The sequence below is a fragment of the Coturnix japonica genome, chromosome 24 (assembly GCF_054131305.1).
Source record: "Coturnix japonica strain WE chromosome 24, WE-NBRP24, whole genome shotgun sequence".
Lineage (NCBI taxonomy): Eukaryota > Metazoa > Chordata > Aves > Galliformes > Phasianidae > Coturnix > Coturnix japonica.
In genome coordinates, this window is record NC_140686.1 from 4602501 (window position 1) to 4625766 (window position 23266).

A 23266-nucleotide genomic window follows, 5' to 3' on the forward strand; every position below is an offset into this window, starting at 1 on the left:
CAGAACGAAACGGACCGAGCCGGGACGGGACAGAACCGAGCGGACCAAACCGGGACGGCAGGTATGGGAATGGGGGGGGGGGCAATGTGACCGGGGGGTCACCTGGGGTCAGTGTCACTGGGGTCGCCATCATGGGGGTGTCACCGTATTGGGGGGGGTCACCTGGGGTCACCATTACTGGGGTCACTGTCATGGGGGGGGGGTCAACATAATGGGGGGGTCAACATAATGGGGGTCAACTGGGGTCATTGCCACTGGGGTCACCATATTGGGGGGGGTGTCCCCATCCCTGGTCGCCATTTGCCATGTTCCACCATGTCTGTGTGTGTCCCCAGGTGTGTCGGTGTCACCACGGCTCAGCACAGCATCAGCAGGACCTCCCTTATCAGCAGGACCCCCCCCATCCCCCCATCCCCCCTTATCACCATGTCCCCCCTTATCACCACCAAGGCCCTCCTTCTCACTATCACGACCCACTATCGCACCACCACAGCGCCCCCTGTCGGCCCGCCCCCCCTGTGTGTCGGGGCAGTTGTGGTGGTGATGATGTTAATTAAGGCCGTAATTACTAATTACTATTACTAATAACGCACTCTGTGTCATCCCCAGGCTGTGCTGAGCGCAATGTGGGACAGAAGGCAGCAGCTGGGCACCAACTGTGCACCATCATTAGTGCACTATCACTTGTGCACCATCATTTGTACACCATCAGCTTTGCACCACCGCTCGTGCACCATCATCTTTACACCATCACTTTACACCTTCAGTTGTGCATCATCACTTGTGCACCATACCTTTGCACCATCACTTTGCACCACTACTTTGTACCATCATTTGTACAACATCACTTGTGCACCATCACTTTGCAGCATCCCTTTGCACCTTCAGTTGTGCACCACCACTTTGCACCATCACTTGTGCACCATCAGCTTTACACCCCCACTCTGCACCAGGAGCAGAGCTCAGCAGCTGTTCCCTGTTGTGTTGTTGTGTTATTGTGTAGTTGTGTTGTTCCAGCCCTGCTCACACTCGTGTGTTTATTGCACCATTATGGGCTTTTTTCCCCCAATAAAGCCCCACTCACAGCTGCAGCTTCATCCTGGCTCGTCCCCCTCCATCTTCCTCCTCCTCCTCCTGCTGTTGTTCACCCCCCGGCTCCGCTCACGACGCAGCCGCAGCAGCGACTCCAGGGCACGATGGGCGCTCATCACATGGCGGCTGTAGGATAATGGGACCCCATAGGGGATAATGAGACCCCATAGAGACCAATGAGACCCCATAGGGAACAATGAGACCCCATAGGGGGCAATGAGAGTCCCCATAAGGGACAGTGAGACCCCATAGGGGATAGTGAGACCCCTATAGGGCACGATGGGCGCTCATCACACGGCGGCTGCAGGGACAATGAGACCCCATAGGGGACAGTGAGACCCCATAGAGACCAATGAGACCCCATAGGGGATAATGAGAGCCCATAGGGGATAGTGAGATCCCACAGGGGACGGTGAGACCACACAGGGGACAGTGAGACCCCATAAGTGCCAATGGGACCCTAACCCTAACCCCCCCCCCAGCACTCACTTGAGGTTGGACAGCTCGAGGATCAGCCCCCCCAGCACCGCAGACGCATCCTCACGTGGTGCCACCTCATTCCTGGGGGTCAAAGGGGGTGAAAATAGCACCAATCCGGGGCTTTTTAAGCCCAAAATGAGCTCTGGGTTCTGGTGGGGGGAGGGGGGTCCAACCTGGGGATGCAGCTGGGTGAGGCCGGGTCCCCATCGGCGTCCACAGGGCACAGAGGGGCTGCAGGCTGGGAGGGGGTGGGGGGCTGGGGGGGAAATGGGGTGAAATGGGGGCAACTGGGGCAACAGGGGATGAACTGGGGGGAACTGGGATGAACTGGGGTGAATGAGGGTGAATGGGAGGGGATTGGGGGATATGAGAGTGACTTGGGGGGGGACTGGGGTGATGTGGGGTGAATTGGGGTGAACAGGGGAGAATTGGGGGGATTGGGGGGGTCTGAGAGTGACGGGGGGGAACTGGGATGAACTGGGGTGAATGGGGACAAATTGGGGGGGATTGGGGGAACTGAGGGTGACTTGGGGGGGGACTGGGGTGAACTGGGGTGAATTGGGGGGGATTGGGGGGATCTAAGAGTGACTTGGGGGGGAATTGGTGTGACTTGGGATGATTTGGGGGTGAATGGGGGGGAACTGGGGTGAACTGGGGCACCAAGGGCTGAACTGGGGGGAACTGGGATGAAATGGGGTGAACTGGGGGGATCTGAGGGTGACTTGGGGGGGAACTGAGATGATTTGGGGTGAATGGGGGCAAATTGAGGGGGACTGGGGGATATGAGAGTGACCTGAGGGGGGACTGGGATGAATTTGGGTGATTTGGGGGTGAATGGCGGAGAACTGGGGTTAACTGGGGTAAGTTGGAGTGATTTGGGGTGAACTGGGGTAAATTGGGGCAATCTAGAGTGGAATGGGGGGTAAACTGGGGTGAACTGGAGCTCTATGGGGTGAAGTGGGACAATGTGGGTTGCAGTGGAGTGCTATGGGGCTGTTCCCTATGGGTTCTCATAGTACTCTGGCATTACCTGCAGCAGCTCGGTGTCCCCCCCTGGCACCCCACTGTGCTCCGGTGCTGAGATGTGGGGCAGCCCCACAGTGCCAGCCCCATAGCGCTCCTCACGCTCTGCCCCACAAGTGGGCTCCACTTTGGCTGCCCACTCCCCCTCCAATGGCTCTTTGGTGGCCTCAATGCATTCTGAGCCCCCATCGGTGTCACTATGGGGCTGTGGGGTGCTATGGGGCTGTAGGTCCCCCATATCAGGGCTGTTCTGGTCCTCCTGCTGCTCGCAGCCATCCATCCCATCCTGGAACAAACCCCCCCATAACCTGTGTGCTCCCTGCCCCATAGCCATGGGGAGCTGTGGGGTGACGCTGGGGGGGCAGAGGCCCTGTCCTACCTGTGCCAATGGGGCCGCTGTGGGGCTGAGCTCCTCCATCACGCTGAGCTGTGGGGTGGCTGCTGCGCCTCTGTTATCAGAGCGGCTGGGAACCAAACAGACCCCAAACCCCATCAGCTGGGGGGCACGAGGACCCATTGCTGGCCCCAGGCCCCATTCCTACCCCCAAGCCCCATTTCAGCCCCCATTTCCACCTCCAGCCCCTCCTCTGCCCCCCACCCTCCCATTTCCCCCCATTACCTCTCTGTTCCATCTCCATGCACTGAGTCCATCCCTCCGCCATTGTCCAGAGCGTCGCCTCCAATCATGGCCCCCATACTGATGTCCTCCATATTGGTGTCCCCCCCATTTATGTCTCCCCCATTGCTGTCCCCCATATTGCTGTCTCCCCCCTTGGTGTCCCCCATATTAGTGTCCCCTCCACTTACATACCCCTCATTGCTGCCCCCTCTATTGGTGTCCCCCCCATTTCTGTCCCTCTCCTTGATGTCCCCTCCATTGATGTCCCCCTCATTGGTGTTCCCCATATTGCTGCCCCCTCCATTGGTTTCCTCTTCCTCGGTGCCCCCCATATTAGTATCCCCCCCCTTGGTGTCCCCTCTATTGATGTCCTCCCCCTTGGTATCCACTCCATTAGTGTCTGCCATATTGGTGTCCACCATACTGGTGTCCCCTCCCTTGCTGTCCCTCCCCTTGGTGTCCCTGTCCCCTCCATTTTTGTCCCCTCCATTGGTGTCCACCATATTGGTGTCCGCCATATTGGTGTTTGCCATATTGGTGTCCCCCCCCTTGGTGTCCCCTCTATTGTTGTCCTCCCCATTGGTGCCCCATCCAATCATGTCCCCCCCCTTGCTGTCCGCCATATTGGTGTCCCCTCCATTGTTTCCCCCCTCATTGGTGTCCCCTCTATTAGTGTACCCTCCATTGATGTCCCCCCCCTTGCTCTCCCCCATATTAGTGTCCCCCCCATTAGTGTCCTCCATATTGCTGTCCACCATATTGCTGCCCACCATATTGCTGTCCCCCATATTGGTGTCCCCTCTATTAGTGTCCCCTCCATTTGTGCCCCCTCCATTGATGTCCCCCCCCTTGCTGTCCACCATATTGTTGTCCCCACTATAGTCGTCCCCCCCCTTGTTGTCTCCCCTCAGTCCTGCCCTGACTTTGACATTGGGGCCATCATGGTGGTCAACACCTGCAAGAGGAACAGCAGCTGCTTGGACGCCATTTTGTGGCCATTTTGAGGCCCTTTGGAAACCATTTTGTGACCATTTGGTGGCCATTTTGAGGCCATTTTGCGGCTGCTTGGAGGCCATTTGGTGGCCATTTTGAGACCGCTTGGAGGCCCATTGGAGGACATTTTGAGACCATTTTAAGGCCATTTTTTGGCCATTTTGAGGCCATTTTAAGTCATTACCTGTCACCTGGCTGCTCCTCCTTTTGCCCATGGCGCCGCTCACCTGAGGGGAACACACGCCCATTGAGCATTATTTCCTCACTATTTCCCCTCAAATCCCCCCTGACCACCCGGTCTCTCTCACTCCACGTCCCAGAATAACACCGTTATCCCGCTATAACGAGGCCCAATGGCGCCCATCCCGCCCCAAGGCCCTTCCCGGCCCCGCCGCCACTTTGCTTCACCTCAGCTCCCGCCCGACGCCTTCCCGCCTTTTTCACACCGCGCGCTCTGCGCCTGCGCCGCGCGGGGGACGCTGGGAGTTGCAGTCCCCGGAGAGACGTAACACGGCGCAGCGCGGGGGACACTGGGAGTTGCAGTTCGCGGCGCGCCGTAAAGCGCAGCGGGGTGCGGCGCTTTTGCGACAGCGTCGCCGTAAAGTGCGGAGGTGTTGGCAGCCCCGTAGGAGGAAGCGGTGAGTGGGGACTGACCGGGACCGGGGGGGTCCGATGGGGGGGGATCGAACGGCGGGGTCCAATAGGGGGGGGATAGACCGGGGGGGTCCAATGGGGGGGATCTAATGGGGTGGGGGTCCGATGGGGGGGGGTTCAGTGGGGGAGGGGGGGGTACAACGGGGGGATCCAATGGAGGGCGGGGGGATTCAATGGGGGGGGGATACAATGGGGGGGATCTAATGTGGGGGGGGGTCCGATGGGGGGTGTACAACCGGGGGGGTCTGTGCTCTGTCACAGGCATACAAGCCTGTTGGAAGGAGTGCATTGAGGCTGCAGCGCCCAGATGATAAACCTGAGTTAGCTGTCACCAGCAACCAAGCTTACGGTTAATTTCTGAAACAAGATTAGTGATAGTATTTCCAGGCAGCTGGCACAGAAGCTTCTTGGATTACAGTGCTGACAACACACATTCACCAGAGCCAGCAATTACAAAAAAATTCCCCACTCCCACCAGACCTTGAAGGACAGAGACCAATTTTGGTTTCTTCACTCTCACGAAGGGGAGTAAGTAAGAAGGTTCACTCAGTAATTCAACCTTACAGAGGCTACTTAGTAATTCTGTGAATTTAAGGAATTATAAAATGATGGATAAAAATCAGAAGTATTTTGTATTTAAATATATGTATACATTATACAGTTATTCTAATGCAACATCAAATGATTACCATTTTGCCCACAGATGTGAGAACTGTTAAGAGAAAATATACTTGCTTTTAACCACTGTAGATCACCCATGGCACATACCTAAGGACAACATAACAGCTGAAAGCAGTAACTGGGAGAAACACTATACAAAGTATACAGATTGGGCTGCACGTGCGTCAAGTGATTTATTAACACAACGAGGTTGGGGGGGAAGAAGAATTAAGTTTGATACCTGTTGTCTTCGTTTCTCCTCTTCAATAACAGCTTTGGCTTCTGCCTCTTTTATCTGTCCAGACATACAAAGTGATAAGTAACTGTTGTAAAAGCAGGTAAAACTATCATCTTACAGAGCCATAATTTATAGAACAGTTCTCAGAAAAGCGAGCAAAACCTTCACCAAGTGAGCTGTGAGCTTACTCAGATTCTAAAACATTCTGTGAAAAACCTCTATCAATTCATGTTTGAAAAACATGGAACATAAGAGACTCTACCATGTTATAAAACTAAACTTCTGACTAACTGGAAAATTCAAATGACAAATATAAAACCTGGGGAAAATATATATATTCATTAATACCAGGGAAAATTCCTTAATAAAGTCACTCTCTAAGCTTTCAGTAACTCAATCCTCAATTCAGCACACTGTACACTGATGGGTAAATCCTTATATATGTATGTAATTTACACTCACACACTTCATTCCAAGTAATTAAATATGCCCTGACTGCTAGAGCAAAAGGAAATCTCCACTTTTGTACCAAATGACATATTGGATAATGCATACTCATATTGTTCGACTGCTCTTGTCGTAATGGAAACTGTCAATGCAATTACATTTGCTTCACCATCAGAAAGTTTTATGAAAAATAAAACCTGGAACTACAACTGATCACTCTACAGAACTGTTACATAGCATTCAAGACAGCAAATTAAATGCCAGAAACTTAACCAGTTCATGCACCACTTCCTCATGTTTCCATAAAAGGCCTAGAAAAACAATGTGGATACTCTGTCTCTTTAGGTGAGATTATGCAGCAGTTTCTTTACTTCAAACAAAATTATTGGAGAGCATCCATGTTTACAATGGGCTGAAAAGCACATGCAGTTGCTGAAAGCTCTCTATAATTGTGGCAGTCACCTAATACTGTGTGACAGGAACACACAAGATAACACTTTGCTAACCTTCAAAGTAAAAGTAAGGCCTAAATGAAGTGCTTCTATAGCTCTCACTAGCAGTAATGATTTTATTATCATTGATTAGCACTTCTTGGCTGAAGAGGAAATCTCCAGTTCCAATGTACATTAAAAATAAAGAGGTAATAGAGCATTACCTTAACACAGTGTTTCATCAAGTGAGTTGACACTATCTACAAGCAGTGCAATTCTCAGCAATAAGCCAGATTCAATAGTCCAAAAATTAAATGTGCCATTAAACTATACGCTGAGTTACACTGCATTTCTTGCTATTACTGTCTTGAAAAAATAACGATCTGCCTGTTTTTTCCAACTTTTCTCAAGGCAATGAAGACAACATAACTAAAATGGATACACCACCTCAGACACCTTCCGTTTCATTTCCTTGCATAACACATCACACTCCAGTGAAACTTGGCCTTCTTGTATCTTGCTGCACTGTACTTCCTGTTAAGTATAAATTGAATTGTTTGTAATTCATTTCCCTATATAAAAATTTAATTGTAAAGTTCATTTTGTTGGGAAAATTGTAAAACAATTTTATTCGGTATATTTACAGAATGAAGCTAATAAATAAATATTATTTGAAACTGTAACTGTATTCAAGCATCCTTTTCTATTTTCCTTCTTTCTGATAAGCTAAACTGAAACAAGGATAAATCAAATGGTTCAGTTTAATTTTTCTTGTCTTTTTTTTTTCACTTATTTATTTAAGACAAAGCAATATAACCTTGTGAACTGTTACAAAAGATACCATGCAAAGTAACTAATAAGTAACTCTTCTGAAACTTCGTATCAATTCTCTAAACTGGCTGAAACTACAGGGCAAGGTCTGGTCATGGGAAGATCTCCCCTACTTCCTTCTCCTTCCTCCCCCTTACATTGAAGGCCAAAACAAACAAACAAACAAACAAACAACAACAACAGAAAAAAAAAACCAAAAAAAAACCACCAACAAAACCAAAACAGAATACCAGCACAGAGAGAAAGTTATAATCTTATAATCTATACTACTAGCCTATGAAGAATTTTGTCAGGAAAGCACAGTAACATAGCCAGAAGCTATTCTGGTTTTCATGCTTTCTGACAATATGCAGAACAATTTTCATAGCATACAGCAAAATCCAAAAACTAACTTCTTCAGAGCAATTCCAGCATGCTGAGATAAACCACCTGCCTAGATGGTTAAGAATATGGTCCACTACAAGTTGTGGGTTACAAATTCAAGTGGTTTATACGACCTTGCATGTTTACATGCATAGCCTCATGATGCAACAGTTAACTTCAACACCAGAAAAGGAAGAAAAAATCCTCCTGTTTTGCACTCAAATTATGAGCTCCTACATTTGATATTAATTGTGATGGTTCAGATGAGGCATATTTACAGAGCAGCTTGGAATACGTGTCCTGTCAACCCCCAACTTCACCAGTAGTATACACAGACAGAAGACTGGTAGAGGAGAATTCAGCTGCAAATATTAGGTACTCAATTCTGTTTCTCCTTATCTTCAAGATCACAGGCTGCAGGCACAGAAGACTAAATATACAGGTACACTATCCAATCCAAGCTAAGAAAGAAGTACACTATCTGCTGTAAGAATGCAGCTCCAAGCAAATATGCATAAGGACCTTCTGGAATCAAAGATATCCTAATTACGATCTCAGACAAGGGCAGATGCATAAAGCAAACGTTAAAAGACATCATCTTTCACACTACAGAAACGAGTCATATTTCTGCAGTCAGATTAGCTGCAACTAATACACAGTCCAATTATCAGTGGCTTATTGGTTCTACCATCATTTACCCTCTACACTGTAGCTCTCTGTACAAAAGAGAGCATGGATTTGGGGCTTGACCTGGAAACAGTGAGATGATATTTAAGGTGGGGATAGTGTTTTCTTCTCTTTCTGAAGGGAGACACCATTTCACTAGGAATCAGAAGGACCACTTTGTGGCTATTTAAATAAGTGGGCTGTCATCATATAAGAATTAATTTTTATTAATTATATAATTAACTCATAACAACCTTTCCACCTTATTAAAATCAAATTTACAAGATTGAGGGGGGGAAAAAAAGTAACCGTCATCATATTTAAGGACCATAAAACTTTCAGAATAGCAGATCTGGAATGTTCCATTTCAGGCCACTGTAAAAGTGAAAAGTGAGCATCCTAAACATTAATTTCATTGCTTCTTGCTACCACACTTCAGTTGGACATCCACATAATCACTGAAGACATCCCGGCACTCTGGGACAATAAAATCTGAACTGGTCTGAAATAGCTATACAGCGTCAGAACTCAGCAGAAGATGATAACACATTTCAGTTTTCCAAAAACAGTACAAAAATTAGGGACAGCAACAACTAGATGTAACAGAGCTATCATGGAAATACCCATCTTCCTTATTCAATTAAGTCTGGCATAAGAAACAAGACCTCAAAGATCATCAAGTCCAACTGTAAACCTATATCTTAAGGAACAAGAAGCAGAAGTATACACGCAACCAATGATATTATTGATTTTACTGAACACAGTAGAGTAAGAAAAACTGAAATTAGTAAGAGCACTTAGTCACAACAAAATAATTTATCCTCAGCAGAAGTCAACATTTCAACTTACAAATAAAGAAAAGTTAGTTATTTATAAGCAGAGACTGCTCAATTTGAAGCACGTACTCTGGGCATTACCATCCTTTCTCTTGAACATGCGCTCTGCAAGATCTGAGATTTCTGAAGACATTTCTTGGAGAAGCTAAGAACTCTGGGGAAACTGCATCTGTGTGGAAAGCTCAGAAGTTAACCGGGTCTTGAAAATAATTTAAGCATGCTTTGTTCAAGCCAGATAGTGAATTTTTCATTAAGTTAACACTCCTCAAGAGGTCACAGCAGCCTCTGTTTTTCCCCTCATCATACTTGATAGCTATAAGCTTTGTCCTTTATCTCTGCTGAAAGCTAAGGATGCTGATGCCTCTGTTTGCTTTAAGGGCCTCAGACAACCATCAATTAGGAATTCAAAACATCTGTGACTGTTCCAATTTATGTAATTATAAACTTCTCAGTTCCTAATGAGGAAAATGTGCTTTGACTTCTTAAATCACTCCAGATCATCTGATTATTTTCCTAATGGAACTACAAAAATTGAAGTGTGCTTGAAGAGAAAGGTATTGCAAATCTGGGAGCTAACATTTTCTACAATGAATTTTATTTTCCTTAGTGAATATTTTGATTGTTCCACCCAGACTTTCAGCTGCTGTTGCTGCTCTGCTCAAGTAACTGATTCTATTCCAGTCTTGACCAGAGACAATCCATGTACACAAGCCTAGGAACATACAAAGAAAATGTGTCACTCTCAGAACTGCAACTTCAAAACTTACCTTTTTCAGTCGCTTACAAGGACACTTGAGTTTAACCTTCTGGCTGCAGTTCAGAGGACAATCACCTGAATGGCAAATCTCTTCACACCGGTGACCACAAGGCAACTACAAGCAAAACAAGAAATACCCCACCAATGAATAACTGAAATTGCATGCAGTCTATGAACTAGTTTTATTTCAGACACAGCAGCTAAACAGAAAACTCATTCAGCTCATCAGGTTTGTCTTCCTACCTGCAAAACTGCAAAGAAAAAGGTCAACTTATTTCACTAGTTACTCAGAGTTTTTTGGTTCACATAGAATTATTTATCTTTTACTGGGAACGCTTGATCAAAAAACAATTTTTTCTTTCAAATGTTACAGGAACAGTCATCTCCACAATGATTCATATATCGACTGCCCTAGCTACCTGTATGATGGAGGAATAAAAGTAGATGAAGTAAGAAGGAACTGAAAACTGAAATGAAGTGTGATGTGACCCAGCCTGACCCACAAATTGCTAACAAGAGGGTAGAATTAGAAGCAAAAATACCACAAAACTAGTTTTTATGTGCAAGAACCTTGCAAACTATGCAGGAGTCAAATACAGGCCACCAATATTCTTACACCTGAATTAATTTCACTAAATCCTAAATTTCTGCATTTGGTAAATTATCCCACATCTCAGCACCTATAACTATCAGTGAAAATTTTAACACTTATAATGAAACTATTATTATTCATTACTGTATATAATTATTCATTACTGGGATAATTTAAATATGCTGCTGCCTTTTAGGGATGTAACAGTGTTCCCAGAACGACATTAGAGATTAAAAAAATAATTCACAAGAATAAAAACAAGTTTTCTTCCACAGCGTGTTGGGAGCTCAACTGACCTTGCTCAGGTCCCAAACAAAATCTTCATAATGATGATTTTTCATTTCCAATTACATAAATCAATACTGTCCAATACTGTTTATAAACAAAGGCAATAACTCATGTAAGATACCCAACTGATTCATTTATAAAGGTAGGTTTAAACAATATCACTCCCTGTACAGAAAGAGTTGGGGGAAAACACACTGGACAAATGACCACAGAGTCTCTTCCAGGATCCCACCTTAAGAGGCAAGAGCTTTTCCATTCATTTACATTTATTTTATCCAGCCATTAGTTCTTATCCACAGACTGAAAAACTTCTCTACTGTCCTTTCATAACAGGCTCTTTATTCCCATAATATTCCCTTCATTGAATTCCAAGCAGCTTCAATCAATGTTTCTTGAATACAGTAGCCAGAACTGCAAGTAATATTCCAGCTGGAAGAACATTGTACAATGCCTTAATTGCAGCTTATTCTCCACAGAATATCTTTCCCTATACATCTTCCACTCTCATGTTCACTTCTCTCCAGTTATCCATGCTGCAACAGTAAGGATTTCTACTGTCTCCCAGGAGGGTTGTTATTGGCCTTGACATGCCCAGTCTCACTGGTTTTTCTGTATCTGTACCATGTCCCAAACGCATGTGTTCTGCTGCACATGCGTTTCCTCAGTTGTCACCTACTGACAACACACCACAAATTCTCATAAGAAAATCCCAACGAGTTTTTGGTGCCAAGGTCATTACTGCAAACAGTGCAAGACTAGCCCTCAATTTGATCCCTTGGAAAATCCCCTTATTGCCAACATTTCTCGTTCCAATCACTCCTGCAGGAATTTTTGTTGTTGCTTATGGCTTTTGAGGTGGTTGCCCTAAATAAAAAAAAGAACCACAAGCAGTTGTTTCCTTCAGCAAACACCAACTCTCGCAACGATCATCTCTTTTACATGAATTAGCTGTTTACTGTCTGGCACAGCCTCAAGAGCACAAGTGAAGTATGACATATGGGACTAGATCTCTTCTCTTTGTCTGGAGGAAAAAAGGAATTGGTCGTTCTATCAAAGAAGGAATTCAGTTTTGTCTGGCACAACTGATCACCTGCAAATCTACTTGAACTCTGCCTCATTGTTAAAAGATGGGTTAGATGCTCATGATTAAGCCTTGCACATGCTGAAGTCAGGCATGCTTCCATTAATAATGTCAAAGCCTGAACAGTTACATACCACCAGAGCACAGCACAGGAATATACTTAATGCAATACCAAAAATCGTATTTGCTTATTGAGTTCATACACAGCTCACATTCAGTGGGATGCAGGACAAGAATGAAGCTGACAGTTTCAGCTGCTTCTCAACCCCTCCAGTGCAAATACAACATAAACTCATGGGAAGCAGTTCTATGAGTGGCAAAACAACAGCCCCAAGAGCTAAGAGAACAGAAGCAATCCAACCAGTTCTGCCAGATAAGTGCTGTAGTGGGAAGGGAGGTGGTTTTGTCCATTTATTTTTTGCAAATGTTGAGGTGCTAAAATATAATGTGTTTATCCCCTTAGATCTTTTTCACTGTAAATATTCTGTTGTTAATAGCTAGTAAACTAAAGGCTGAAAAGAACAGGCTTTATATTTGTCATAGCAAGCCCATTAAAAGAAAGCAGTATAACCCACAACTCTGAAAACAATCAAACAGAAATCTTCATGAGCATTTTCCACTTTGGGAATGCATTTAAATCCTAACATTATGCCTGGTGATGACAAAAACCGTCAACATTTATGGATGCTTAACTAATCTTCACCAGCAGGTAATAAGCTATCTGTTAATGCACACATGAGAATAACCCCACTCTTGAGCAGCTGTCTCAAAGTTACAAACAAAAGCCAAGCTTATCACTTCCAACCCATGGGGCAGACTCACCAGTTTTAAAGTGTAGCTCTGCTCTCAGAGCTCTGTGAAAACCTCTACTGCTGAAGCTAGACACTGAGAAGGATACATGCTTATGACAGAAGCAAAGCTTTCATTGCACAGTAATAAAATGTAATGGAATACTGGCGGGGAGGTTCAACCTCTACTGCCATCCCACTAACATCTGCCTCTCATGTCATGGGCTGACATAATAAAATAGGAGGCATTACTTTCAGAGCAGCCCTCATAGATGCATCACAATGGGGTCCCATGTTTTACAATAAGATAATAGCAGAATACACAGTAAAAGCACAAAATACTGTTATTTTGTTGAAAAAAAAATAATTACACGGAGCAAAGAAAAACATGTTAAACAGACCCACAACTACTGGTAATGGACATGTAAGCAATGGAAACAGATATGACTGTTAAAACTTTCGTTTAAGATCTGTCCCAAAACATCTGCTAACGTGATCATAAGAATTTAATCACCCCTGATTAAAAAAAGTTACATTTCCTTCAACAGGATATTTAGCTATTGCTACCAAACAAAGCAAAGAACTTTTTAATTAAAGCTTCACATCCAACAGCTGTAGCAGTATCAAAGACTTTGCTTCTCCCTTTAAGCAGATAGGAAATACGAGCTGTACCGCACAACATTTGAAGTCTTTCTTAATAGCTCAATACTACCACATGCAAAACAAAAGCATGAAACCTGGCAGGACTTTTCAATTCCTGCTGTATTTTTCCCAAGGCACCAGACAATACAGCTGATTTTCATAATCCTTGGAAGAAGCACAACACCTGCAATTCAAGTACAATGCTTTCCACCATTTCCATTAATCAAAAAGACAAACATCTCAAAGCTTCAGGAGAATACTGTATTCCATTGAACCTAAACTGCACTATGCCGAACGTGGTGGAGTTACAGAATACACTGATTTTTAATAAACATTAGTTTTCCTGAGCTCTTCTGGTAAACCAAGCTCAGATTCTGACGCTGAAAAGGAAATTCTCATAAAAACTAACCTGGTATTTACTTTTGGGCTGCTAAGATAACACAAAAACATTTCAGATTTGGTGTTGAGGAGACAATTCTATTTAGGCATGAAGAAATTAAGAAGAACAGAGAGTACTTCTGAGGTTATCAGAACAGGACTAGGGAAAGCAGGAGGAACAGAAAAACAAGGACAGGAACTACATGAAGCAGGACTGTGCTAACACATTTCAAGAAAATTACTAAGACAGAACTAGAAACACAGGAAGGGAAGAGAATGTATTTTTATGTAACTGATTACACTACAAAGTTTTGCATGTAGATGAAACAAGATAAATCCATATCTACAGGAATGAGAAGAGTTAACCAAAAGCCTTATCCAACTAAAACAGACCCTGCTGCCCTGAGTCTTCTGTTCACATCCCACTGAATTCAATTCTAAAAAGGCCCTGCTCTACAAACGATGCAATTCTGAATTGCAGACTTGAATTCAGTAGTACTACTGGATGGATTTTAAACCTCAGACTGAGTCTTGGGAATACATCCAGAAAAATCTCAACAGTTAACATTAATCAAAATCAAAGAAGAGATATGGAAAAAATCTTTGAAGAGAACCTGAAGTACAGGAACACACAGTTCATGTTAAGAGATTAGAAGTACTCCTGAAAATAAAGAGGAGGAAGCGTTGCAGCAAATAAAACCAAAGTAACAGAGAAGGAAATGGAAGGACAAAAGTTAAGAGGTAAACAGTGAAATAATTCCCCTGCCGGGAAGAGAACTTTCAGACATCCAGGTGAGAAGATTGTGACAGATGGATTCATTTACTCAAGTAAGACAAATAAAGAGGATGTGCAAAACGAAGACATCACAAAGACAAGGGCAGAAAGCAGAAGATGCAAGTAGACACACAGCAAAGAGCCCAGAATTTCTATTGGGGTTTCATGGATTTGTTAACATAACCTTGTCTGAAAAACAGAGACTCTTGGGAAGCAGGCAGGAATACTATCAGTTTTGGAAGTTACTCAAAACCAGGAAAGTCTGTCTAGTAAAAGACTGGACACTTCTGAAACCAGAAAATAATGCAACACAGGTTTTGAATCTATGTCTATTCAGTTGAGGCAGAATTCAGGCAAGGTGAGACAACAGATCTCAGACTAGAGGACTCCACAGGCAAAGCAGCACAACGGAACAGAAAGCAAACAGTGCAGAAGGACAAGCTGAATCAAATTACTTCTGAGTGCCAACTACATACTACTGGAGACAAAGTACAAGGCCAAAACAGAGTAAAAAACCAATAAACAATTTCAGGATTAAGTATTCTCAACCCTTTGAAATTATGCACAAGCCTTTTCTTTACAGCTGGGAAGCAGAATTTCTGAGAAATTCTGAAGTGTTTAACAGTGGAAACACTTTCCAAAATATTCCTGACTATTCACGTTTTTCCTCTTTGTAAATTTCCTAATTCTACAGTAAGGAAACAGAGTGAAGAAAGGGCTGTCACCCCTGCCACAACTAATGACAACTAAAGAACAAAGGCACAATAGTAAGTAATACATAGATTTCTGAAAACACACAAACAGCACAGAGTAACAGCACTGGGAGGGACTAGGAACAAGTCATTTTGCCCATCCCTCATGTCTTACAGCAATAAAATCCATAACTAGACTAACCCCAATATATGTCTAAGCTGTTACTGATGAAAATTCTGTAGCTTTTCCAACCTATTCTTCCCAAGCTCTACAAGCTTTACTACTCAAAGGCAGTAACTAACACGAATCTTCCTAACTGATACAACCATTAGTTCATAGCCTGTTTGCCATATAACAAGTTTACTATTCTTCTTTACAGCAACCCTTCATATAGTCACATACAACAAAGCAATTAACTCCTTTGTCTTAAGCTTCAAGCTACTCAATATGTTTCACTAGCACAGTCAGTCATTAAGAATTCATTTTACTTAGGTCCCGTGCAGTTTTTTTTGTTTCTCTTTTCTTGTTTCCTAAAACTGTTGTGCAGACACTGATCACTGACCCTGCGCAAGAAAAATCACAAATACACTCCTCTGTATTTGTCCCAACCAAAGAGTATCCTGTTGAGAAAGTCTGTTCAAGATCAGTTTTCAACCACATCAAAGGACATACTCTTCCTCATTCAACCTCAGCAGCTTCAAGCTTCAGCTTTCAAGCCATGAATGAAGTATTCACTGATACTGTCCTGGAGTCCTTAACCCTCATAGAATAAAAAAATCATTACGGTTGGAAATACCTCTAAGAACAAGTCCAACCATCAACCTATCACCACCACATTTGCAGCGTTTGAGGCACGGACTCAGATGTGAACGATCCAAATCGTTTATTACAAGTTCTCACATCCCTTATAGACCTTCACAAGTTGTTATTTTCTAACTTTCCTGTCCGCCCTTACAACTTTCCCAAACACCTTTACATGTCAACAAAGCATTCTACAGAACCCTTTTCAACTGTCCATGCAGGCACGTATCCAATCAGAGCTGTGAGACCCTTCTTCTCCTTGCAGAGGTGTCCTTGGTTCTCATGCTGTTTATCTTGCTCCACAGCTGCTGCTCTGAACAGCTTTTCTTGTATTCCCACAAGTACCAGCGCAGCCACCGCCCTCAGGCACCCTGGCCATCCCTTACTCACTTCCTTGGCAATTTGCAGCTCAGGGGTTTGGCAGATGACTTTTTTCCTGGCAGACCTTAAGGTTCAAAGTCCAGCTGTAATCTCATTTCCCAAATATGTCACTTCCTGTTGAGTTATTTGTGCTTTCTGTAAACCAAGAAACGCAGCAAACTCTCAGTCTATTGTACACAGTCCTTTTGTTGCTGTGGCAGCCACGTGCTGCAGTAAAGTTCCACCCTAGGATGGAGGATCCCAGATCTCAGGCTCATGAGTTGACCATCATTCAGCTGTTCTCACAACCCTGGGTAACACTGTCCAGGTTAACTGAGACTCTTCCCCCCATATCAGGGCTTTCCTATTCAAAGACAAATAACCTTAGGCTTCCTTTGGCCAAACCAGGCAGAAGAGACATCCCTCAAATCCAGAAGGTAAACTCCATCTTTTCGTTCCCTAACTTGGTTAATAAAGTGCACGGATTTGCCACCACTGAGTGTATCCATTCAACTATTCTAGTACTTGCCCTCAAGTCTTGTACCAAACTACAGCACTTGCTATCAAAATTGGAATCCAAACTCCAAAAAGTTACCTATTATTTCTTTTATCCTCCTACAGTCCCATAGCCTCAAAGGGCACCGCTTTACCCTGAGTAGGCAAGCTCTTGCTTTTAATTTCTATTTAGGGCTTCATTTTTGGCCCTGATGCCCACACCACTAAGTGTATCATATTTGAGATTGCTGTAACTCCTGGGGGTACAACATTGTTTTGCCCAGTTTGTGTTAAAGCCAGAGTTACAGTTTTTAATCAGTCAATATCGTTGCACTCTTAGCTCCAGTTTTATTCAATTTCTTGCCAGAGTAACCTGGCAGGTACAAGAATTTCTGTATTCCTGCTTGTTTTCTTAGCTTATGTTTAATTAATCCAAAAAAGGAAACCTTTTCCCGTTGGGCAGTAGCATCTACTACTGTTACAAAACCATCTATGGGTAGTAAGAAGCACCCATATCCACCAGAAAACGAACCTCAATATCCTGCTTTCCTAAATGCAATTTCCCACTGCAGTTTGCACACTGCTTTCCTTCCAGTGAGGTGACCCCCAGGTACATTGCCCAGTGCAACTCAAGGGTAGGTATGGCCAGCCATACAGACCACAAACCCACACAGAACCGCAAGGTATCGCTGCACAGAAGACTTATTAGGACCCTTAGACAAGGATCTGGGGAAAGTCGTATTCTTACAGCAGCTTCTGGGTAAAGCTCCTAGCCACAGCTCGGTTCCATTGCAAGAGTTCTGTTCAACACACAATGTCCTCTGGTGCTGTACCGGAGATTGCCTTCTTGCTGGGACATACTCGTGGGGGAGAGCAGTAACAGGAACGCCAGGACAGCAAGGGAGGGATGCCTGATGACAAGGGTGTGCGAATGTCCCCACCGAAGGAAGCAAAGAGAGCCGACAGAAAGCGATGCTTCATTAGCGTAACAAAACACAGCCCCCATTCCTCCCTCCCTCCCTCCTCCCCCGCACCCCTTCCCATCGCCATCCCCCGGGGGCAGATGTGCCATGAAAACGAGCTCTGGGCGTGATCGTTGTGGGAATTCCTGCCTTCCTGAGCCTGTGCGGAAGAGGCGAGAGCCTGGCTGGAAGCCATCCGGGCAGCACCGCGGTGGCAGGAGGTGCACCAAGGCCGTCCTGCGGCCAGCTCCGGGCTCAGGGCACTCGGCGTCCTCTGCTCTACGCGACTCCGAGGAGCCCGGCTACCTGCACCAGAGCTGGGAGCAGCCTGCTCCGCACCCAAGGTAGGTGCCCTTCGTGGCTCGTGCAGAGGAGCGCACGCTTCCTGCCCCCTGCCAGCAGCACCGGGAGAGGAGCGGGGAGCGGCCCCGGACGGGGCGGAACCCGCACTGCCGTACCCCAGGCGGGACCCTGGTCCCGGCTCCAGCTCCCGCTCAGCGCAGCAGGTTTGCTGGCCCAGACGGGCTGCAACCAGGGCGGCAGTTCATGCAGCCCGGGCTGGGCTCCGAGGGGCACGGGAACGGGCTGGGAGCTGGGACAGTGAGGAAGGGAGCAGAGGAGGTCAGCGTGCTCTGCTGCCCGGTTGGATCTCTGTAACACAGCGCAGCTGGGGCTGCAGTTCTTCCTCTGGGCCACGGGAGACACGAGACGGCCTCGCTCTGCAGCTGTGCACGCGTGGATTGACGGAAGCTTTAAACCCCCCGATGCCTCCTTTGGAGTGTCTTAATGTGAAGCCTCCAAGTGGAAATTTGCACTCGCCCTGCTCCTCCTCCCCGGCAGCCCCCAGCTTCTCTTTGGGGACCCTGCGACCCTTGAAATGGCGTTACCTTTTTTGCTGAGCGCTTGCCTGATGGCTCAGCTGCGGTTGTGCAAAGCCCTGGCAAGGCTTTTGTTCAGGCTGTCCCGGCAGCTGCAGATGCCTTGAGCACACAGCTGCGGGCCCTGAGCACGTTCAGCATCTGCAGCAGCTCCGGCACTGGGCTCTGGAACAGACGATGAGAAGCTGGCAGCCTGTGGGCTGACTGGAGCACGCGTTGAGAACACGGCTGAGCAGCAGCAGGTCAGTAAAGCACAGCCCAGGTGCCTTCTGCAAAGGGCACGCGCTGCTGAGAGCGTCCCCTGGCAGTGAGCGCAGTCTGCGTGCTCGGCTGAAGAGGGAGGGAGGAATGAATTTATTGATATCATGCAGGTGTCCTGGAGTGCTCTAACAACTGCTTAACAAGGCTGTTGTAACCACGTGGTTGTTTATTGCCTTAATTGTTCTGTTTAGCACTGCTGCTATTCGATAAGTTGCCTTCACGGTTCAGTTAAAATTCCCAGCACAGCATCGGCTGGTGGTGGCTGTGACCGTCACAGGCTGGTTTGGCTGCAGTGCTGTCAGATACTCTCTCTTCTCAGGAGATGGAAAAATAATCTCCATGTGGTTGGATGTTTTGTTGATTTATTGTTGTGTTTAAGTAAGCCATCCTATTTATTTGAGAAGTGTGAACCATCCAGTTGACTCCTCACCGTTTTGCACTTCCTTACCCGAGGAATGTGAGCCATCACCACTTTTAGGTAACATCAGCAGTAGGTGGTTTTGAGAACTACATCAGTCACCTTTACAGAGTACTTTTCCCAACCCTTTTCTGAGGGCTTGCTTGATTTCAGCAAGCCCAGGGCTACTTCCACTCCTGAGAGGATGTACGGACATCTGCCAGAGGATTTAATCCATTTGCCACCCTGGGCAGCCTGTTCCAGTGCTCCGTCACCCTCACTCCCCCCCACCTGCAAGTGCAGCAGTACTGAAGGCTGAGGGCTCTTTTCGTAGGCAGGCGGGCAAAGGCAACTGAAATGCAAGTTTGCTGTCCCTCTTTGTTCTCGCATCAGTAGGCCCTGGATATCTTCCCAGCACCTCTCTTAATCAGCCTGGAAATGTTTGCTAGCAGGAAGTAACCCCATCACATTGCCTTAGACTAATGATGCCTTTTTCCCCACTCACTGCAGGCAGCCTCTGTGAGAGCAGTGGAGCAGCAGCTGTCTGCGCTATGGCTGTTGAACTGCATTTCTCACCACCTGAGATCCCTGAGCCCACGATATTGGAGAACATGCTGCGCTACGGACTCTTGTTTGGAGACCTTTTCCAGCTCCTGTGTGTGCTGGCCATCATCCTGCCAGTTTCCAAGTCCCCAAAGGCAGTAAGTAGCGCTGTGTGAGATTGATAGGAATGCTCAGGCAGTCGGCTGGGAGGGAACTGTCTGTAGCTGTTGCCTACGGCAGTGTGCCCCGGCACTGCTGAGAGTGCCGCACTTGGTTCTGTCCTTCCTTCCGCACGCCAGCAGCCTTGAACTGCCAGCTCATCCTATCCTGCAGCTGCTGCTGCGCCCTATGAGCTGCCAGGCAGAGGGTCCACCCTCCCAGCACGGACCGCCTTGCTAGAGAGGACTTTAGGCTCTGGTTTGCATGGGATTTTTGGGAACTAGACAGAGGTGGAGTTTCTAATGTGCCTTGAGGTCAGGAAGGCGGTTTCCAGTGCTGGCCCCCAAAGCTGCTCGGTCAGGTGACTTTTTCTCCCGAAGCAGCTGTCAGCCAGTTGTAAGAAAGCTCCCTGACTGTTTCCCAATTGCTTCTTGCAGGACTCGGAGGGTTTTGAGTCTCAGACTTGGGAGACAGTGAAGAAACCCAAGGCAAGTGCTGCTCAGCTGAGCAAGAAAGCCAAGAAGGAAAGCAAAAAGAAACGATAAGGGCTTGAGCAGGAAGGCACAAAGGACAGCAGAATCGCCTGGATTGCATCCTCAGAGGTGCACCAAAGGACACACACTGCGTGGTCTGGTTTTCAGGCCTGGCCATGCTTTCCCTTTCGTGGACTGCGGAGAGGAACTAAGGAAGTTTTAGTCATTACCAGTATCCCTCCTATTTGATTTCATATTGAAATGTATTTTGGATGCATTTAGCTTCTCTTTGTTGCAAATAAAAGCGAAACAAACATTTGAATAGTGGTGCTGCCTCTTTCAATAGCTGCTCAAAACATGCCTGGCTCGGGCTGGTAATCGCAGGGTCATGAAGTGGTTGGCTTCACATCCCTCCTGGAAATGGAGCTGCTTGTCCCATGTTTCCGTTTTGGTGTTCCCAACTGGTGGCCTTTCAGCCCATCTGGAACTGCTGGCGACGGACTGTGAGCATCCCCTGCTCTGTGAGGGCTGAGAGAAACAAAAGCAGCGTGGAAGGAAGAAAGGTGTCCCTGCGCCTTGAGTTTGTCTCAAGCCCTTTGGCTTTTTCTGGGTTCTGATGCACTGTCTGTTGCTGTTTGTACTGGGAAGCCCAGCTGCATGTTGGACTCGGAGGGTTTTGTGTTTACTGGCTGTTTCCAGTACTGGCTTCCACACTTGCTCTTTGAGGTTGTACAGCTGAAGCTTTAGGTGAAGTTTTCATGTGAGACAGGAGACTATGATGCCACCTTCCCTTTAGTTAAAATTGGACCTCAGTGATGTGGTCTACAGTGAGGCAGAGCCTGCAATTGCTGGTGCTGATTCTCCGTTACTCCTCTGTTCTCTTTGCAGCCATCACTACCCATCATTTCCCTCGATGAATTTAGTTGAGATACTGTATATCTTGTGCTTGTTCTTTGGGAATGATGACCGCTTTGTTTGATGTGGGGTTTCTGGCCCTCATTCCTCCAATTAATGCGATGGAACTGACAAACTTGTGTTCAGGTTGTTTGTATGCTCTATTTCTTATTTTCTCTGTATATGCACTGTCCCCATGATTCCCTGTGCATGTGATTAATTCACATGACAATAAACAAAAGAGACAATCTCCATTTCTTAGGAATGATGCTTAGGTTCAGGTACAGATGAGCTTCTTAGTTTTAGAGGCTTCAGGCTTTGGAGACTACCTTGGTTCGAACAGCAGAAGGAAGCAGTGTTCACTTCTCAGCAGCACCAATCTACAAACCTGAGTAATAGCTGCTTGTTGCTCTGTTTCTGCAGAGCCTCGCAGCTCCCCGTGCACTGATTACAGCCTTTAGAAAGGCAGCCAACTCACTTTCCTTGGAAAGCCACACAGATGTGAACCGTAATAGCCCATTGACTTTAGAGATGATTGAACAGGACTCTTTGATTAAAGGATACTGTCAGATGCGTGTCTGCCCCTCTATTATCTGGTGCTCTGTGTTGGAAGCTTGAAGCTAGCACATCTTGCTCTGCCATTTTCTGTGTGTCCTTTTCCAGTTGGCAAGCTCTGACTGCTAGAACCCAAGATGCTAAAGCAATATTTAGACTCAAATGCATTTAATGAAAGGAGGCAATCTGTGTGTGTGCGCTTTCTCCAATGAGACTGGCACTGTTCCCTCGTGTCTTTACCAGATAACTAGACTTTATTTCCTGTAGAGAGTTTTATTTACAGCTGGTTAGCTGAGAAGGGTCGTAAACATGGTGCAGTTAAACAAACAGCCATACCACCTGCAAGGACAGCAAGAACAACAAGCAAGGATGACCTGTGATGGTGAGAAACTGGCCATGATTTTGTGAACTCAGCAAGGGAGTTACTTTCAGGATGATAACAAGTTGTTAAGATACTTGGGGATGGTATGTAATTGGGAACCAATGATGAGCTCCGCTTTTGCAATATGTATGAGCTAATTATCCGTATTATGAATGTACATGCAGCCAAGGTGTCATGGTTTAATAATTTTGTAATTTTGCTATCAGTATTCCACATCATAACATCATATAAAGCATGAATAATTTTACTGAATCTGCAACTTACAGAAGAAGACTACATCTCCCAGAGAGCAACACGATAGGTCACGGGACCTGGACTCTATATTAACTCGGTCGCAGACTAGACTGAGGTCTTTCGAGTTCTGGCGTTCAGGGGAGTGTGTGGGAGCCTTCAGCCGTTCGCCTAGATTCACAGTAGGCCTCTCGGTTACGGGACTCATTCTCTCTCCTATTTTGCTTGATTCGTTAGCTCAATTTTCAATTTTCAATTATTTTGTATTTTATTGTGTTATCCGGTATTTCGATATAGTATTTAGTAAATAAGTGTTCCTCCTTAGATCGTTGCCGCTGTTTTCTTTTCCTAATTAACTTTTTCCTTTCGGCCTAGGGCCCCTCCGGGGCCCACGGCCCCCTGTCACGGACGCAGGTGGATTTTTCATTCAAACCGTGACACAAGGAATAAACGAGAATAGCTGATCATATGTCAATGACAGGTGTGGTCGTTTGCTTTTCTCCCGCCGTTCTACAACAAATGGTGACCCTTGACGTGGCCTACCAGGA

General features: G+C 46.0%; 2 protein-coding genes and 2 long non-coding RNA genes across 7 annotated transcripts in view; 2 read left to right on the top strand and 2 right to left on the bottom strand.

Annotated features, from left to right (window-relative positions):
- LOC146757107 (uncharacterized) overlaps positions 1-4849 on the bottom strand; it is a 12751-nt gene extending 7902 nt beyond the window's left edge. Inside the window, exons 1-8 of the mRNA XM_085523459.1 lie at positions 4616-4849; positions 4392-4434; positions 3215-4169; positions 2975-3059; positions 2603-2881; positions 1746-1828; positions 1582-1653; positions 1-1218 (exon numbers count right to left, since the gene is read on the bottom strand). The exon at positions 1-1218 is cut by the window's left edge and continues 926 nt beyond it. Coding sequence (XP_085379585.1) covers positions 1095-1218; positions 1582-1653; positions 1746-1828; positions 2603-2881; positions 2975-3059; positions 3215-4169; positions 4392-4422 — 1629 coding nt within the window. The 5' untranslated portion in view covers positions 4423-4434; positions 4616-4849 and the 3' untranslated portion in view covers positions 1-1094. The remainder of the gene's footprint in view (positions 1219-1581; positions 1654-1745; positions 1829-2602; positions 2882-2974; positions 3060-3214; positions 4170-4391; positions 4435-4615) is intronic.
- Positions 4850-5083: 234 nt separating this feature from the next.
- On the top strand, positions 5084-7320 carry LOC146757108 (uncharacterized). The gene is made up of 2 exons (XR_014937034.1): positions 5084-5389; positions 7049-7320. It is a non-coding gene; the product is annotated as an uncharacterized LOC146757108 (long non-coding RNA).
- On the bottom strand, positions 5697-11729 carry LOC146757109 (uncharacterized). 2 transcript variants are annotated; one of them, XR_014937033.1, is made up of 2 exons: positions 10101-11729; positions 5697-5816 (listed from the first exon to the last, which is right to left on the bottom strand). It is a non-coding gene; the product is annotated as an uncharacterized LOC146757109 (long non-coding RNA). The 2 variants fall into 2 exon arrangements; XR_014937032.1 differs by lacking the exon at positions 10101-11729 and adding an exon at positions 7085-7282.
- Positions 11730-17995: 6266 nt separating this feature from the next.
- Positions 17996-20978, top strand: LOC146757110 (protein MANBAL-like). 3 transcript variants are annotated; one of them, XM_085523462.1, is made up of 3 exons: positions 17996-18289; positions 19992-20182; positions 20621-20978. In XM_085523462.1, exons 2-3 carry the CDS (start codon positions 20033-20035, stop codon positions 20726-20728), a joined length of 258 nt encoding a protein of 85 aa, XP_085379588.1. In that variant the 5' UTR covers positions 17996-18289; positions 19992-20032; the 3' UTR covers positions 20729-20978. The 3 variants fall into 3 exon arrangements, with proteins under 3 accessions (XP_085379588.1, XP_085379587.1, XP_085379586.1); XM_085523461.1 differs by having other exon boundaries at positions 17997-19065; XM_085523460.1 differs by lacking the exon at positions 17996-18289 and adding an exon at positions 18565-19562 and having other exon boundaries at positions 19656-20182.
- The last annotated feature ends 2288 nt before the right edge of the window (positions 20979-23266 follow it).